General features: G+C 54.9%; 1 protein-coding gene across 1 annotated transcript; it reads left to right on the top strand.

Annotated features, from left to right (window-relative positions):
- The first annotated feature begins 8,453 nt into the window (after positions 1-8,453).
- Positions 8,454-11,562, top strand: POU4F2 (POU class 4 homeobox 2). The gene is made up of 2 exons (XM_075023754.1): positions 8,454-10,069; positions 10,529-11,562. Exons 1-2 carry the CDS (start codon positions 9,731-9,733, stop codon positions 11,468-11,470), a joined length of 1,281 nt encoding a protein of 426 aa, XP_074879855.1. The 5' UTR covers positions 8,454-9,730; the 3' UTR covers positions 11,471-11,562.
- The last annotated feature ends 2,127 nt before the right edge of the window (positions 11,563-13,689 follow it).

Below are 13,689 nucleotides of genomic sequence, written 5' to 3'. Positions count from 1 at the left end.
AGTGTTTCTTCTCTCCTTTGTCCAACTTGACTGCTTTGTACAGGCATAGCGGTCTTGCTTGATAAGGTCAGAGTTGACACAGCATCTCCTATGGTTGCCTGATGCACTGTCACCACCTCTCACACCACTATAACGCACATGTAAAGTCCTTATGAAAATGTTACTGAAAAAGATATTGTGTAGGTATGGGACTACATCTGCTATCCCCTCAAAGACCAGCCATTTTTATTATGCCACATTATAAATTACATTTTGCATCATGTATCTTCGGCATAGACAATAAATGCACCAACCCTCTAAAAATAAGATCCCCTCACTAAAACCCTCTATGGAAGATACCAGTTCAGAGCACACATTTACAGTTATATCATAAATCTTTGGTAAAAATAAGATTTATAAAGGCTGCGCTGACACAGCTTATGTGAAAGATTGTGAAAATGACAGCCATGTGTAGAGAGCTCACCCCTGCTAAAACACAACCGTATGAATAATGAACATCAAATCCTACACAAGTCTTCTGACTTTTGCAGCAGGCCCCAAAACAGCGGGACTGCAAACCAACCCTACCTCCTTCCCTTCCCAAGGCAGGCTTCACCCAGCCCACAGAACAGGCACAGGCTCCTGCCCACAGCTGGAGCAGAATTTTGAATCAAATAAAACAAAACTCTTTTCATGTCCTTCTTCCCCTCACTCATCTGCAAGAAGATATTCTTTCTACCCACCTGTTTTGTTTTTGGTTCTACCCCCCACTACCTTCTAGTATCTAAAGCAGCCTGGCCTTGCTAACCCATGAACTTCAGTTGCTTTGGCCTCCAAGCACATAACCCTTAATTTATCAGGTTCCTGAGCTTTCCTGGTCCTTCAGTTCATTTTTAAGTATTCTGAGCAATTGATGAGTACAGATTGAACCGTCTTCTTTCTAGATTGACATGTCTCCTGCCTTTGGGGCTTTTTTTTAAATAAAATAACATGCCCACTGTTACATTGAAATCACAATACAGCATGCTGCATCATACTAGGACATGCCATGAGATGGCATACTGGGGGCGTGGAAGGACAGCAGGTGTAACAGAGAGACAAAGTAAGAATGAAACCACCTTTCCTTCCCAGACGTACCTCTCGCACCATCCTGGCAGCGGGTGGGTGGCAGCACTCTGCCGGGAATCCTGAGGAGGGTTTGCTTTTGGCTCCGGTTGAGAACAGAGAGGAATTTTCCCTATTCCCTCGAAACCAGGAGTGGGAAGCGGGGGACGGGGGAACCATGCCGGGCAGCAGGGAGATGACAGCCCCAGGACACCCCCTGCCCTGCCCCAGAAACTGGGAAGAGCCTCCCGGGGTCATCCCTCCCGGAGCAAACTTTCGGTGGCTCCCCAGGGCCTGACCCCAGGTTTACCCACAGAAACACAAACAAGCTCCAGCTGCCACCAGCCTCCGCCACCCTAAAGCATCACCTGGAACCACTGGAGCCGGAGAGGGGGAAGACCGGGAGGGGGGGGCAAGATCCTGGTCCTGAGCCTATCTCCACCGCCTCTGGGCTGCCCCAGCCTCCCAGGAACAAAAAAACGGGGAGCAGCCCCCCCAGCCACAAGCTGCCCTTATTTTCCTCTCACATCCCCCCAGGGTGCCCCAGCTGTATTCATACAGATGGGGCGGCAGTAATTCAGCCCCCCGTATCCCTCCCCACCATGCGGTGGGACCCCCCCTGGCCGCTGCCCCACCGGTCACCAGGACGGACGGACAGACAGACCACGGGCAGGGTACTGCCAAGCCCATCCCTCCTCATTAAGAGCCATCCCACAGCTGTCAGCACTTAAAGCAGGCAAGTTTTAACAGTTGGAAAAGCTTTGTCAGATCCAACCCCCTCATTCAAAAAATATCCACGAGCATTATTAAAAACTATATCAAACTAAAAAAAAAACCACAACAACAAAACCCCCAAACGCAAAATTCCCCCCAACAAAAAAAAAACCAACCTCCCCCCACCCCTATTTTGGCCTACTTTGGGCTAGAGTGTCTGGACCCAGCGGGAACATTTTCCGAGGCAGGCAAGTGTGCTGGGAGCCCAAGTCACTGGGAAAGACACGGATACTGGGACGTGTTGGAAAGCGTTGCCTCCATCTCACGGGTGTGCAGCAACGAATTCACTTACTCCAAGGGAACGTGCTGGCCTAAACAAGAAAAACAAAGTGCATTTCACTCAAATAAGTTTGCTATGTCAGGGTACCTACTAAGCAACATAACTGTTAAGGGGTTAACAAGTAAAAATATGATTTGATGCTATATTTACTATATATACATAGCAACAGACACACACATATGCAGCTTGATGATGGTATCTGAAAGTTTGAAAATGACAGCCTCTTTGGGTTGTCCCAGGTGTCCTCCATCAAAACAAACAGTAAAGCCGTTAAGCACAAGTGTAGTTCATCCCAGTTCAGCAAAATATTTAAAGCGGGATGCATGGATAAGCGTTCTTCTGAGTAAATGCCTCTACAGAAGTTCGTGTTACAGGCTATAAACGGAGTTGTCTGCATTTTAGCCTCTGTATTAGGTTGGCTGTATATGTCAGTCAATTATTCATCCCCTGCATTTTTCTTTTTGGAGTATAATCTCTTTTCTTTCTGCATTTTTTCTTTACCTTCGTAGTCCTGTTTTCTGATCTTTCCTCTTTGCCACATGTATATTTGCAGTTCTTAACACAGAACCGTTTCATCAGGTTTGATGTTACTGGCAAAACTCCCATTGATCGACTTGATTGCCTTTGGTAAGAGATTTCACTGGAATTTGCTTGCTGTCTCAGGACTGCGAGAGATACATGCTATCATAGTCCTAACAGTTTGTTTCCAATAGGAAATGTTGATATGAGCTGCAGAGGCATTTCACAATTTGATTTCATTATATAAACAGTCTTCAGAACATACAATATTTCATGTATAAAAAGGACAGAACACAGACAGATACCTGCCCGTGCTCTATGTGTGAAGGGAAGGGCTTTTGATGTGTGCCCAGAGGTTGTAGGAAAGGTGGAATGCATTTCTACTGAATTTTAACCAAAAAAAAAAAAGAGAGGCAAAAAAAAGTTGAGGATTTGCGATTAGCTTTGAATAAAACATAGACAAGCGTCTATGTCCACATATAAGGTGGACCCACCCCCAAACGTTATCATTGCTCTTATGCACGGATGTATCTTTCGAGAACTAAAACCTGGTTTTCACGGAGGATGAGCCTGTAGACTAAGTGTGAGCTCAGGGTGCCTGGTCCTGCAGGGACCGATGCTTCAGCACATATCTGACACTGTGCCAGCTGCTGGTCCTAGTGGGCCTTCCTCACCAGCCAGGGGCAAGTCCCGTCATGCTCTCATTGTGTGCACTTGGAATCAAAGGGAGTAAACTGAATAATTCACAGATGTTTTCCCCTACCCATTCGCGAAGCAGGATGAGTCCATGCAAGACATCACCGAAACTACAGAGACCGTGGAAAACACAGAACATCTCACGGCACACGCCGAATACCACAGCTGCACATTATACGCCTCTCACGTGGGGCCGCAGGACCCTGTCTACCTAGACAAGTATTTTAGCACACTATTTAATGGCTCTGAGGTACAAACGCTGATCCAGTGACACAACCGATAAGCCATTTTTAAAATTGCATCTGTCCATCGGTGACAGCCTTCTCAGAAGCGTGAGGTTTTCATCACCTTTTTTCAATGCTTATCACCTGTCATCGCTTTTCTTCCTGGCTGAAAAGGGAAGGCTGCTCTGCGGTGCCTGGTGAATCCCGGGGATGTACAAAGAGATCAGCCAACACCTCGCATGGTGGAAGGGGGAGAAAAGGAGCTCAGCTTTACCTTGAAAACACTGGAGAAGAAAATGGAGGACACCGAAAATTTGGAAGGGCTAAGAGCTCTGAGCTGAGAACATGCCTGTGTTGACGACCAAATGGAAAATAAAAATATTTTCTCTGAGTTAGAGCAAGTCCCAAAAGACAGCTGACATGCAAGCACTGTCTTTTGTCGCACCGACTGCCTGCCACCAGCCTCCGGGCACCGGGCTGAACACGCGCGTTCTCATTGCTCCATTTAAATGGCATACGGAGGTGGAGAGGAATTTCGTGCTTAATTAGGGGATGTGTTTGGAATATGATTTGTGATAATACATCTATAACAAGGGAAATTAATGAAAATAATTAATGAAGGGTAATCTAAGATACCAGGGTTTTGTCTAAATCAGCAAGAGTAGAGTCCCAAGGACATCCACAGTGTGATTTATAGGATTATTTTTTTAATGATCCATGAGATCTTAATGTTTTCAGTGCAAGGAGCCGTTGGGGAAGCGGTTAGGAAGGGATCCCACCTGTGAGCCTATTTGTAAGATAGGTTCCTGTGAGAGTTAAATCGGAATTTCTTATCTGCTTTGTATTGTCCGCTATTTCTTTTCCTTTAGAAGCCACTTTACATCTGTGAATTTCCCTCATTACAATTTTATCTTTACCTGTAAGGAAAAGAAAGCAGTGAAGTTTGCCTCATATCCAGCTGCTTTTACACAGTGTTTGGACAGCAGGTGTATCTCAAAAAACCCCCAAACGAACAGAAACACAGGCAAAATCATGACCTTGCAGCATGCTCAAGACCCTTGAGCTATAAAGTGTACGATGGAAATTTGAATTAAAATGGACGCCTTAAAAATAACTTTTGTAGGGAGCCATGGCAAGCCAAGCAGATGATGTATGGTGCTGATATCCGCTGTCGTTAAATAGCACGGCACAGCATGGGACAGGAGAGTCGCCGTTGCCACGGGTGTTGACCAAGGCTACGGATGGAGAAGGCCTTTCCCGAGGCCTCCAAGGCTGGCAGAGCTTCGTGACAGCCCAAGGAGGTGTGAGAACCAACTTGGTCTCCCCTGCCAGGCTGGGCCCACCTCAAAGGGCAACTCCAGCAAGAAGGAGGGGTTGAAATCGGTGCCTTATGCCTGCCAAAAAGCCCTGCACAAAGGCAGTACCTGCCCTCCACCTCCAGCCAGCGCTCACCCTCCCTCCTGGAAGAGTACTTTTTGGATGGTGCCCCGGGTACCGTGGCGAACGTGCGGCGGACGCGAGCAGAGGAAAGGCAGCGTGAGCCGGACGGCTGCTGCTTAGCAGTCTGCTCACATCTTTCTCCCACGAAGAATATTCAGCTTTCTTTGTCTAAAATGTTGAGTGGTTATGAATAGTAAGGATAGACTATCTGTAATTATTTTTAAATTATTAATGGTTTTGTTAGATCCCTTCACTTTTACATTAGGTTTCTGTTAATGTAAGTTAAATCAAAATGTACTTCAGTTTCCAGGCAGCTCCCAAATGTATTTTTCATTCTTTCATAACATTACTTCAACTTCTCGATGAGGTGTCTATGATAAAGTTTGCTCCCGAGCCGGCAGACTCCCAGTCCTAATGAATTCAGCGGAAGGCTTGCCGAGCGGGCTCTCGGCAGTCAGGCTAGATGGCAAACGAGGAGGCCATCGCCGCGTTGCCGGTTAATATACTACCCCCAGCTAGCAGGTGTCATACCCTATTCATAAGAAGGACCGCGGAGGCCACGGCGGTATCGTCAAAGACAAGGGGGGAAGTTTATCAGAATAACTGAGTTACTTTATTGGCACTTTCCATTACGCTTCGGAGACTCGGGTTGTTACGCCAGACACTCCTGATCAGAAAATATCTGCCGAGTGCCTGGCTCGGGGCTCACACCTCGCAGGCGGTGAGGAGAGGAGAAGAGGAGAGGGTACCGCACGCTGCCCTGCCTGCATCCCTGCCCTGCCCGCATCCCTGCCCCGGGGGATGCTCTCAGCTGTGGGGGGGGGGGGGACACGACACACGCTCAGCGCCGGGCGACCCCGAGGCAGAAACGCGGTCTTCTCCGGTGACCCCCCCCCGCTCTCCTCCCGTCGCCCCTCGGCCGGGGGGTGCGGGGGGTCCGCCGGGACGAGCCGGCCGCCTCTCGCCCCGCGCCTGCCGAGGGGAGCGCGGCGTCGGGGAGCGGAGCGTGCGGAGTTAAACGCGTGCGTTCACCACAAACGCCACGCAAAATGCCTGGATAAATTATGCAGAGGGATTTCTGGATTTCTTTCAAGTAATTAAGTTTCGATTTCTTGCATTTATTTTAGTGCCAGGAAGCACGAGGCGCCACGGACGGCAAAAGTCTTCATTGATCGTTCCGGGCTTTAAGTTTGACTTCGTGACTTGACTTGGCTTGCGGCGGCGGCAGCGCGGCCCCGGCGAGGCCGGGGGGCCGGCGGGGACCGCGGGGCGCATCCCGCCTCGGGGGGGCGGCGGGGGACCCGCGAAGGGTGCGCATCCCCCCCCCCCCCGGTGCCTGCCCAGCACCGCGCACCGGCCCCCGAAACCAGATCGGTGCCCGCCCGGGGGACGGGGCGGGGGGGACACGAGGGTGCCGGGGGTGCGGAGGCACCGCCGGGGCTGCGGGGCTGCCCCGACGGGGCGTCCCGGGCCGGTGCCTGCCGCGGCTCGGTGGGTTGCAGCTGCCTTCCCCCGCCGTGCCCCCCGCGCGGGGAGGCAGGGTCGCCCCCCCCCCCCGTCCCCGTTCCCGGAGCCCCGGGGGAAGCGGCCCGGAGGCGGCGGGGGCCGGGGGCGGTGTGGGGCACCGGGGCCGCCCCTCCGGCAGAGCCGGGGCCCGGCGCTGCCCCGCACTCAAAACAAAGGTAGAGTTTGCTCGAAGTGTAGCCCGCATCCTAACGGATTAAAAATTCATAGGGCGCATTAGGTTCGGTAAAATATGAATGCGCGTCTTTAAATTTTAATCGTAAATCAGAACATGGATACATGAGAGGCGACAGTGATTTCTCCCCAGATGTCTGCGTGGGTCAGGGTGTGGGCGTGGGTAAGCGGGGGGCAAAGGGGGGGGGTCCTCCTTTTATTTAGGCGGCCCACCGGTGCGCGGAGCCGGCTGCGGGGCCCGCGGCCCCCGGAGGGCCGGCGAGCTGCCGGGGGGCGGCGGGGGCTCCGCGCCTGCTGCGGCTCCCCTCACCACACCGGGCGGGGGGTGCAGCTGGGCACGGCGGCGTCTCTCTCCAAAAAAAATATCCCCCAAACACCCCCAAAACCCCAAGAAACAACAAAAAAAGGGGGGTTGCTGGGCGGCGGTGCCGAGGGCAGGGCGCGGTACATCGGCGCGTCCCTGCAGCGCGGGGACCCACCGGCAGGCGCGGCCCCGCCGGGACCCCCGGGCCCCGGTCAGCCCCCGGGCCCGGCAGCGAGGAAAGTTTGCCCGGCTCCCTCCGGCCGCCTTGCTCCGCAGCCGGCTGCGGCCCCGTGGCCGCCGTTCGGAGCGGTGCTAAGCGCTCGGCGTTTTGGAGATCGGTTGTCAGTTGCTATTAAAATCAAGATTAATTCATATTAACGATATGCATTCTCGGTTCTCCCGTGTGACAGCATACATTAGACCAACTATTGCGAGTAATTAAACTCAGTGCGGGAGGGGTTAAATGTGGAGCGTGGAGAGGTTTTTCTCCTCGCCCTCCTCTCCGCCAAAGTTCAGCCGGAGAGCCGGGCGGGCAAAGCCCCTTCCCCGGCTCCGCGGACCCGGCAGGCTGGCTGCCCTCGGACTTCCCAGCGCCGACGAGGTATTTGCCTTTTTTTTTCCTTTTTTTTTTTTTTCCCCTTTCCCCGGAAAGCGGGAGCCGTTCCTCAGTTGCCCGCACACCTCCTGGCACGCCCGTGCTGAAGCGCGAAGGGGCTGCGGCCGCTGCCGGGGGGGAGCGGCCCGGGGCTGCGGGGAGGGGAGGCGGCGGGGGACGGGCTCCTGCCTCCCCGGCAGCCGCTGGCCGCCACCGGCGGGCCGCGCCCCGCGTGGGCTCTGCCCGGGCTGTGCTGGAAACACGCAAAATGTTATCGATGGCTTTTTTTTCTTGGGCGTTGGAGATGCTCGATGCTTTCGACTAATTAGACAAGCCAAAAGCCTTTTGAAGATTAAGCAAATTGGACAACCCTCGTTAATTAGAACATAATTTAAAGTTTGAAATTATATCACTCATGAAGTAGCCTAATTAGTATGACGATATGTTAATAGCCTACCGAGACACGAAGCGCGGAGGTTTGGCATGAACTCCTTAAAGGCTTGCAAGAAAATCCTCTTTCCTATGTTGTCATTAATAAAAGATTTCTATAGACTTCAGCCTTTCAACGGTGACATACAATTTATAGTACACACAATGCATTAGCCCATAGTGCTGCTCAATTTTTTTACTATTATGAAAACTAATAAATTCGTCAAGCTGAATTAAGCATACAAATCAGATGAGGCATAACAGATTACATATTGAAGCGCTGTGTCTCCCGAGCCTAAATGAAATTTCAATCTAATAATTCCTTCCTGGCCCGGCCATAATTTGTTTAGAGATGTTGTTCTACTTCTTTCCAAGCGCTATTCGCACCATAATTAAATGATACTCAAGCTTTTAACTTTGATTTATTTCATTTCTCCGAGCTGGCGACAGTGAGAGCTGATACAATGTAATTTTTTTTATTTCCCTTAAAATTACCAAGTCTGCTGTTTAGGTGAGAAATTAAACACCTAAGCACTTATTTTAACCTTCCTGCTGCAAAGTGAAATTCATGGAAATAAACCCGGCCACCTTCAGTAAAACTGACTTTGCCCGATTTCTTTTCTCCCTCTTTTTTTTTTTTTTTTTTCTTCTTCTTTTCTTCTTTTTCGAAGAGAGCGGCAGGGGGAAGTTGGCGGGACAGCGGTGCGCTTTTGCAGGAGGATCCCTCCGGCTCCCCGCCGGTGGGGGACGCCGTGGGGGGGGACACACACGACACGACACGACACACAGACCCCGGCCGCCGCTCCCTGCATTTCCCTCCGCGGCCCCCGCGCAGCGGCCAGCGCCCCCCGCCGCCCCCGCCGGAGCGGCGAGCAGCGCCCGGGACACTCTTTGGCCGTGGGCTCGGCGTGAGCCCGGATGGGACTTTTCTCTTCTCCCACCCCCCCACTTTTTTTTTTTTTTTTTTTTTAAATGGAGGGTGGATGTGAGGCGGCGAGGTGGCCGCTCCCCCCCCCTCTTTTTTTTTTTTCTTTTTTGGCTTTTTCCCTCCCCTTTCTGGGAGGCGGCGGGGCGCGGCGCGGCGGTGAGTGTGGGAGCACGCGTGGGCGTGGGCGCGGGGGCGGCGGGGGGCGGGCAGGGAGCGGCGGAGGAGGGGGCCGGGGCCGAGGAGGCAGGCGCGGAGGGCCCTTCCCGAGGAGTTGGGCTGTAGTGACAGGCGAGAGGGGAGGGGAGGGAGGGGAGAGAGTAAAACCCACCGGCGCGGCGGCGGGGAGGGCACTTCGCGAGAGGCGAGGGCCGGCGCCGGAGCGGAGGCGGCGGCGGACGGCGGCGAGCGCCCGGGCGGAGGGCGGGCGGGCGGGAGGCAGCCCGCGCATCCCCCGCGCATCCCCCGCGCATCCCCCGCGCATCCCCGGCTCGCCGGAGCCGCCTCTCCCGGCCGCGTCCTCCTCCCCGCCGGGGCTCGGGCAGCCGGCTGGGGGGCGAGTGGGACCGATCGATCGATCGATTGATTTTTTTTTTTTTAATTTTTTTTTTTTGTTTTCCGAGGGGTGGGGGCGAGGGGCGGGGGGGGGGGCCGGGGCTCCTGTGGCTTTTCCGGGGGGTCCGGGCCCCCGGCCCCCGCGCCCCTGCCCTCCTCCGGCGGCCGCCTGCCGGCGGGCCGGGCCGCGGCGGCGGCGGCGAGCACCATGATGATGTCCCTGAGCAGCAAGCAGCCCTTCGGCCTCCCCCACGGCGGCGGCGGCGGCGGCGGCGGCGGCGGCCTCCACGAAACCAAGTACTCGGCCCTGCACACCGCCTCGCCCTGCCCCTCCGCCGGCGCCGCCGCCCCCGCCGCCAGCTCCCCCAGCAGCACCGGCACCGGCGGCTCCGCCGGACGCGGCACCACCGGCTCCGGCTCCGGCCCCGGCTCCGGCTCCGGCCCCGGCGGCGGCGGCTCCGGCTCCGGCTCGGGCTCCGGCCCCGGCGGCGGCGGCGGCGGCGGCGGCGCGGAGGCGATGCGGCGGGCCTGCCTGCCCGCCCCTCCGGTAGGTGCCCGCCGCCCGCCGCCCCGCTTTAAGGGGAGCCCCTCGGCGGCCCCCCGGATCCGCCTGATGATTTTTTCATGGCCGCGCAGCAAATCACCCGGCGCCGCCGGGCGCTCGCCCAACTTATGCATGCGGCGGCTCTTGCCGCCCGTATTAATTTTTATGACCTGGGATGCTGCGCGCGGCTGCTGCGTGTGTCCGTCCGTCCGTCCGTCCGTCCGCCCGCCCGCCCGCCGCCGGCTGCCTCCGTGCGAGCGGCTGCGCGCCGCGCCCGCTCCCTCGCCCCGCTCGCTCCCGCTTCTCCTCTCCCCCCCCCCGCCCCGCTTTCCTCCCCCCCCCCCCCTCCTTCTCCAGGATTTCTCTTTTAACATGCTGGGAAGGTTTTAGTGGCACGGCGGAGTGCGCGGGGAGGCGAATTCCCTGCTGAGCGTTATGTGTGCCTTCTATTTGCAATTGCAGAGCAATATATTCGGCGGTCTGGACGAGAGCCTGCTGGCCCGCGCCGAAGCCCTGGCAGCGGTGGACATCGTCTCCCCGAGCAAGAGCCACCACCACCACCCGCCGCACCACAGCCCCTTCAAGCCGGACGCCACCTACCACACCATGAACACCATCCCCTGCACCTCGGCCGCCTCCTCCTCCTCGGTGCCCATCTCCCACCCGTCCGCCCTGTCGGGCACCCACCACCACCACCACCACCACCACCACCACCACCACCAGCCCCACCAGGCGCTGGAGGGGGAACTCTTGGAGCACCTGACGCCGGGGCTGGCGCTGGGGGCCATGGCGGCCCCCGACGGCGCGGTGGTCTCCACGCCGGGCCACGCTCCCCACATGGCCGGCATGAACCCCATGCACCCGGCGGCGCTGGGCATGGCCCACGCCCACGGGCTGCCGGCCCACATGGGCTGCATGAGCGACGTGGACGCCGACCCCCGCGACTTGGAGGCCTTCGCCGAGCGCTTCAAGCAGCGCCGCATCAAGCTGGGGGTGACCCAGGCCGACGTGGGCTCGGCGCTGGCCAACCTGAAGATCCCGGGGGTGGGCTCCCTCAGCCAGAGCACCATCTGCCGCTTCGAGTCCCTCACCCTCTCCCACAACAACATGATCGCCCTCAAGCCCATCCTGCAGGCCTGGCTGGAGGAGGCCGAGAAGTCCCACCGCGAGAAGCTGGCCAAGCCCGAGCTCTTCAGCGGCGCCGAGAAGAAGCGCAAGCGGACCTCCATCGCCGCCCCCGAGAAGCGCTCGCTGGAGGCCTACTTCGCCCTCCAGCCCCGGCCCTCCTCCGAGAAGATCGCCGCCATCGCCGAGAAGCTGGACCTCAAGAAGAACGTGGTCCGCGTCTGGTTCTGCAACCAGCGCCAGAAGCAGAAGCGCATGAAGTACTCGGCCGGCATCTGAGCCGGCAGCGGGGGAGAATCGACAGCAGCAGCAGCAGCAGCAGCATCCTCAAAAAAAAAAAAAAAAAAAAAAAAAAAAAAAATTAAATAAACGACATCAAAGGAAAAAAAAAAGGAAAGGAGGAAAAAAACAAAAAACCCCAAACAAAACAAAACCACCCCACCGCCCCCAGCCCACCCCACCGCCCGCCCCGCGCCCAACTTTCGGGGGGAACTTCCCCGCGGAGCCGCCGCCCGGACCCGCCCCGGCAAGTACCGCTGGTTTTTATTCTTAACAGACCTCGCCTGGGTGCAAGCGCGAAAGGTGCCCTTCGCAGCGGCGTGTCCGCAATGCCATGGTGTTCTCGGGACCCAAACTTGAATCTAGAGTTGAGGCTTGCGCCGCGAGAGACGTCTCAAAAGTATTTTGATTTAAATAATAATAATAATAATGATTTAAAAAAAAAAACAGATGGCAGGTTTTTCTGCATTTACACTGCGTATTATAAATATATAAATATATATATATTTTTACTGTGGTTATTATCCTTTTCCTTCTCTGAAGTTATAACGCTTAGGGAAAGAGCTGATCCTGCTGTGTTCACTGGTCTTCAAAAGCTATTATTAGATTACTGCCAAACAACCCCTTGTAAATTATTAATTTATCTCTCTAGCAACTTCATTTTGTGCTCATTCTAATTAATTACACCTCTTTAATCTAAGTCTTGATAAAAGTAAAAAAAAAAAAGGATAGTGAGAATCAAATATTTTGTGTTGGTAGGATTTATGAACGTGAGCTTTTCTCTTCTTCTTCTGAACGTCCCTTTTGGCCATCTGTAAATTGTCACCTGAACCTAAAGTATTTCTCTGGCGAGTATTCTTATTCGTACGGCGTCGGCACCCTATAGTAGATGTCCTACATTATTTGTGTAGCCTGATTCACTGTCCGAGGTATTTGTTTGCCGCGTTACATATTTAATGGGGATTCCCATATTGTCCCCACCACACGCTGCTCCCGAAGCGAGAAAGGACGTGGCCGCGTAGGTGACAGCGGGGGGGGGGGGGGGGGGGATATGTTTGTCGCTTCGGGTTTCTTGCCAGCACAATATCCGTCTTTCTCGATTTCAAAGCTGTATCGCGACGGTAGTCAGACCGGCTCTGTTTTTTACCTATCTATCTATCTATCTATCTGATTGTTTGTTTATTTATTTATTTATTTGGTCGGTCGGTTATTTATTACCTTTAACTGCAATACTTTTCCACGGAGCAAAGTCCCTTTTGGAGGTCTGTTTGTAGAAAAGCCAAATTTAAATTTGTAAGAAAGGGAGCGAGCGAGCGAGGCTGCACTGCTTGTAAATTCACGAATGGTTTGGTACATTTCTTTTGGAACAACAACAATAAAACGAGGGTGCTCGGTTGGGTACCTGTATGTATTGTAAATATTTCATTGGCGTTGACGCACATATAGATATATTCTTACAGATTCCGCTGTATCGCTGTTCTATCCGAGACTGTTCGAAGTCTTAAGTTCTGTACATGACCCGATTTCGTTGGTTTCTGGTTTTTGGTTTTTTTTTGGGTTGGTTTCTTTTTTGTTTTGGGTGTTTTTTTTGGTTAATAGGAGGTTTATTTATTCTACTAATGTACTAAGTTATTTTTAAATGTTGTTAAACCGTCTTTCATTAAAAAAAAAGAAAAAAGGATTTTAACGTTTCATTGGCAAAGCGCGTTTGCTGCTTCTTGTTTTCCACCGCAGCCTCTGCCCGAGCTCAACACCGCCTCCGGGTCGCGGGATTCGCTCCAACCCCGCGGCCAGCGGGGGGGGGGGGGGGTTTGCACCCCCCTGCCCGCCCGCAGCGGCGGCCTCCGGGGGGGGGGAGGCGGTCCGGGGGGTGCCGGGGCTGCCGGCGGCAGCACCACGGACAGCTCCGCTCCCCTCCGCGCCCTCCCGCGCCCCGCCCCGCCCGCCCAGCGGCTGTCGCGGGTGACCGTGTGCGTGGCTGTGATTGTGCGGCGGGGGGGGTGGTGGTGGTGGTGGTAGTGGAAGGGGGGGTTGCCCCCGTCGAGCCCCCGCTACCCGAGCTGCTCTGCCTCCCGGCGCGGGGGAGTCGAAGGTGCCACGCACGCACACGCGGAAAAAAATTAAAAAAAAAAAAAAAAAGGGGTGGAGGGGAGAAGAAAAAAGTAATTTCCCCGCGTGGCGCTCACAAAAGCCGGGGAAACCCGACGGCGGCGGGCGGG

The sequence above is a fragment of the Buteo buteo genome, chromosome 1 (genome assembly GCF_964188355.1).
Source record: "Buteo buteo chromosome 1, bButBut1.hap1.1, whole genome shotgun sequence".
Lineage (NCBI taxonomy): Eukaryota > Metazoa > Chordata > Aves > Accipitriformes > Accipitridae > Buteo > Buteo buteo.
The sequence above is the reverse complement of the archived record's forward strand: the minus strand, read 5'-3'. Positions and strand labels throughout refer to the sequence as shown.

What these genes read in the sequence shown, in the direction of transcription:
- POU4F2 (XM_075023754.1), top strand. Translation starts at nt 9,731, where the DNA reads ATGATGATGTCCCTGAGCAGCAAGCAGCCCTTCGGCCTCCCCCACGGC. An exon ending in CCTGCCTGCCCGCCCCTCCG is followed by an intron (nt 10,070 to 10,528) that starts GTAGGTGCCCGC and finishes TTGCAATTGCAG; the next exon opens with AGCAATATATTCGGCGGTCT.